Source organism: Cibotium barometz, chromosome 12 (genome assembly GCF_041138505.1).
Source record: "Cibotium barometz isolate CiBa-2024 chromosome 12, ASM4113850v1, whole genome shotgun sequence".
Classification (NCBI taxonomy): domain Eukaryota; kingdom Viridiplantae; phylum Streptophyta; class Polypodiopsida; order Cyatheales; family Cibotiaceae; genus Cibotium; species Cibotium barometz.
The window spans coordinates 43,415,394-43,419,178 of NC_141057.1; the positions used below are offsets into that span (position 1 = coordinate 43,415,394).

A 3,785-nucleotide genomic window follows, 5' to 3' on the forward strand; every position below is an offset into this window, starting at 1 on the left:
TGCGGTTATCTTGCTATGCTAGGTTGACCGTGGTTATGTTTTCCTCTCACTCCTTTGCTACCATGGCTATGTTACAAGTCCTCTCACTCCTTTGCTACCATTGCTTCAACTACCCCACCACCTTTATGCTAGTCATCACTACCAACTCATGGCTTTCTTTGCAAGCTTGCAAGATCCATCCTAAGCCTCCGCTATGTTTTTTAAATTGTTATTTTCTCAACCAATGCCTTTGTTGTGGCTCAACCTAAATAGCCAAACACAACAGATGCAGGCTGATATTAAGGCAAAATTTTAGCTAGAATTTCTAAACTCAAATATGTAATCTCAATGTGCTATGTTGTTTCCAAAGAGAGATACTTTCCTTGGTCTTATGATTTTTGAAATGGAATTTTGGGGAGGAAGCATGCTAACTCTCCACCCCTTGCTGAGATAATAAAATTGCTCCTTTTTTTTAAAACAAACTTATCATTTTTTTTGTTTGAATTAAAAAAGGCTTTCACGTATGTAAATTATATATGAGTTCATGAAAATTTAAACCCCTTTTGGTGAATGCACATGATATCCTACATATATCCCTGAGACTCTTCCCCACATGAGTGTGTGGATATGTAGTATAAATATATTTCTATGTTACTACATAACAGATGAATACTAATACAAACTCGAAGTAAAACCCTCATAATTCTCACACAAATATTCATGGTATCAAAAAAAAATGCTAAACACAATATTCCCTAGGAAGAGGACAATCCTTGCACAACTTACTACACATGGATCTAGTGTGACATGCTCCAAGGTTGGGGTATATTTTGGTCTTCCTCTTTCTTCATCAAGGGTGGAAAGGGAGCCATGGGTCTTCTGTGGTTATATATAGACAACCAACAATAGCTTCATCTTAATGTAAATTAGTACCTTTCTAGTTGCCTGTTGAATAATTTTTTGTCCAATTAAAAGAAAGACATAGAATAGCTCTTGCACCGAGGTGATCTTGCAAGACAGGCTTTGGCCAAATTGCATTTCGCTTTGAAGAAAACAAGGCAAAGACAGGCACAGAGACAGACAGAGTGTGAGAGGAAGCCTTTTGAAGGAGGCTCATATACCTCTTTATGAGAGATTGCGTGCGTGCGCTCGCGCGTGGGTGTGTGCAGAATGGCGGTAATGCTGGTGGCGCCGCCTTTGTCAATGATCAATCAGTTGCCGGATTGGCGGTACCCGCCGTTGACGTTGGTCGAGCCCCCGCATTAGAACCCACCAGCCACTTGAGCGTCCTGCGCGCCGTCGCAAACCAGCGCCTGGTCGTTTCATCCTCCACCTCAGCCACTGCTTCCGATCCCGCCAATAGCTGCTTGCCGGCCGCCACCTGCTGCACCCTCTGCAGCCCCGACATCTCCGACATGCACCTCTGCTGTACTCCGGCCGTCCACCTCCTCTCCCCTTTGTTCGCTTTGATCTGCCTCTCCTTGCGCTCCATAGACACTTGCTTTCTCGCCGACTTTGTTATCTCAGCCGAAGCCGCTGCTTGCAGCTGCGCCTGCGCCGCCTCTACATCCGCCACCTTGCTGTTAGACATCCTGGCACTACCACCCATCACAGTGCTTCTTTCGTGCGGCATATTTAAACCCATTTCCACGTCCTCTTTTGCTGAAAAGCTGTCACCGCCTGCGCCTTGCGCTTTGGCTAGCTCTGAGCTTACCGGCAGAGACGACATACTTTGCTCCCTCAAGTGCACCATATTTGCATTGAAGAACGGCACATCGGACGGTAGGAAATCGCTCCATCTGTGCTGAAACACCACATCCGATACTATGATCCGATGGCCGAGCCGCCTAGCAAGATGCTCATCAAAGTACTCCAAATGATGCAGCTGCTCAGGATCACCTCCCAAATTTAGCTGCGCCGGCGCTGCAGCGGCGCTCAGCTGGGCGCCGCTTCTCACCACTCTTGCCGACCCCTCCTTTCTTTCGCTGGCTCCGATTAGTTGGCCGCTAAAGTTATCTCTCCTCGAGCTTCCCAGCGTCCTCTCGCTGCCAATCAATCCATCCTTCCGCCAGCTGCTACCACTGCCATGCCAGCAACCTGCTAACTCGGCAGCACTACAGGTATCAGCCTCACGTTGCACATAGAACTCAAAAGCTCTGTCAAGGTTTCCGCTAAGCTCTGATAAGGAGTTTCTGAATGATCCGGGCTCGCTTGCAGGCTTGAGAGCTGATAAGAAATCGTCCACAACAAGGGCATCGTGTGCATCAACACGATGCCTGCACAGAGGGCAAGTGGAGTGGTTATTAAGCCACACATCAACGCAGTGAAGGTGGAAAGCATGCTTGCATCTGGGGAGCAAGCGGAGTATCTCTGGGCTCTCAAATCTAGACAAGCAGACTGCACATTCAAGGCCCTCCTTCATGCCTTTGAGAGCACCAAAGGAGAACATGGGAAGCGCCTCCACCACAGCCCTATCAAGGCCAGAGTCACGGTCTGTGAAGAGAGCATTGGCTAGAGCAGCAGCTGGGGTGCCTACCACCATGTCATGGTCTGGTCCTCCATACACGCTCACAGGGGTCCTCTTGCAATGCTTTGCATAGAGGAGTATGAGGAAAGTTAATGAGAACATTGTGCTCAACACCCCTATGATAACTGCTATGCTTGGATGGAATGAATCAGATAAAGGACCAACTGAAGGGGCGCTAGGCAAAGGCCCTCCTATATGACCCCCAAATGTGCTTGCAGGCAATGCGTTTTCTGGCCCATTTTGAACTGCTGGAGTAGAAGCATCCTGTGATGAAGAAGGCCCTGGTATGGGACGTAGCACTTGAAGCAATATCAACCCTAGAAATATAACCATTTTTGTTGATCCCTTAAACCTTATATACACCTTGATAATGTGATTTTGATCAGAGTTTTCATAGCAGCCTTTGTCTCTTCACCAAGCTTGCCCATTTTGCAAGCTCTCCTTCACCTCAATTAACTCTATCATTTTGATCAAATTGCATCAACTATAGCTCCAATATTATACTAGAGCTGTATCTAAGTTTTGTCCTAGAATGCCCACAAGCAGACCTTATTGGTTGCCCTAGGCATATAAAACCTTTACAATTTATGCCAAAACCTAAAGAAACTAATAACAAAAGATCAAGTGCTAAGGAGGCCAAGAAACAACTTTACTCCTACAGTAAAAACAATATAGAGGCGGCCATGGAAGCATCAACCAAGGCTGGTTTGTGCTAGCTTGAGACGCTGTGAAGCATGTGTAAAGAAAAGAAGATGATGCATCAGCTGGATCATGTGACACGCTAGCCAGAGAGGGACTCATGAAAGGCGTGAAGAAAAGGCTGTGCTTTGAGTGGGCAAATATAGTGTACTTCCGAGCATGTCTTGAAAGTGAGGCAGGAGGTGGACTCTAGTAATGAAGACTACATTAATTAGGGTTTAAGAGAGGAGTTGGGAGATTATTGAACACTTGAAACATTTGAATAATATTAATAATGTAGTGCGGTTGTTCGTGGTGGGGATCCAAAATTTGATCAGAGACTATGTACTAGCTTCACTTTACAAAATGTTTGCAAACTATATAAGGTCCAACCTCTAATCAACCATACTATTCAATCAGGGTTAGGAATGCATTATGCATACATTAACATGCTGGGGTAAGTCAAAAGGATGAAAATTTATGTCGTCAGGATTAATTAGCATGGCCTAGTTTTCAACACAATTACCAAGTCGATGTGAATTGGTATTGCATGATATTTATCATGGTTACTTGCAAGTTGCAAAATCTGGGGAGATTCTCA

At 45.5% G+C, this 3,785-nt stretch overlaps 1 protein-coding gene across 1 annotated transcript; it reads right to left on the bottom strand.

The window, feature by feature from the left end:
• Positions 1-1,001: 1,001 nt before the first annotated feature.
• Positions 1,002-3,384, bottom strand: LOC147633446 (putative RING-H2 finger protein ATL12). Its single transcript, XM_086806526.1, has one exon. It carries the CDS (start codon positions 2,837-2,839, stop codon positions 1,187-1,189), a length of 1,653 nt encoding a protein of 550 aa, XP_086662652.1. The 5' UTR covers positions 2,840-3,384; the 3' UTR covers positions 1,002-1,186.
• Between the last annotated feature and the right edge of the window lie 401 nt (positions 3,385-3,785).

Coding starts and splice junctions, on each gene's coding strand:
- LOC147633446 (XM_086806526.1), bottom strand. CDS start 2,839: ATGGTTATATTTCTAGGGTTGATATTGCTTCAAGTGCTACGTCCCATA.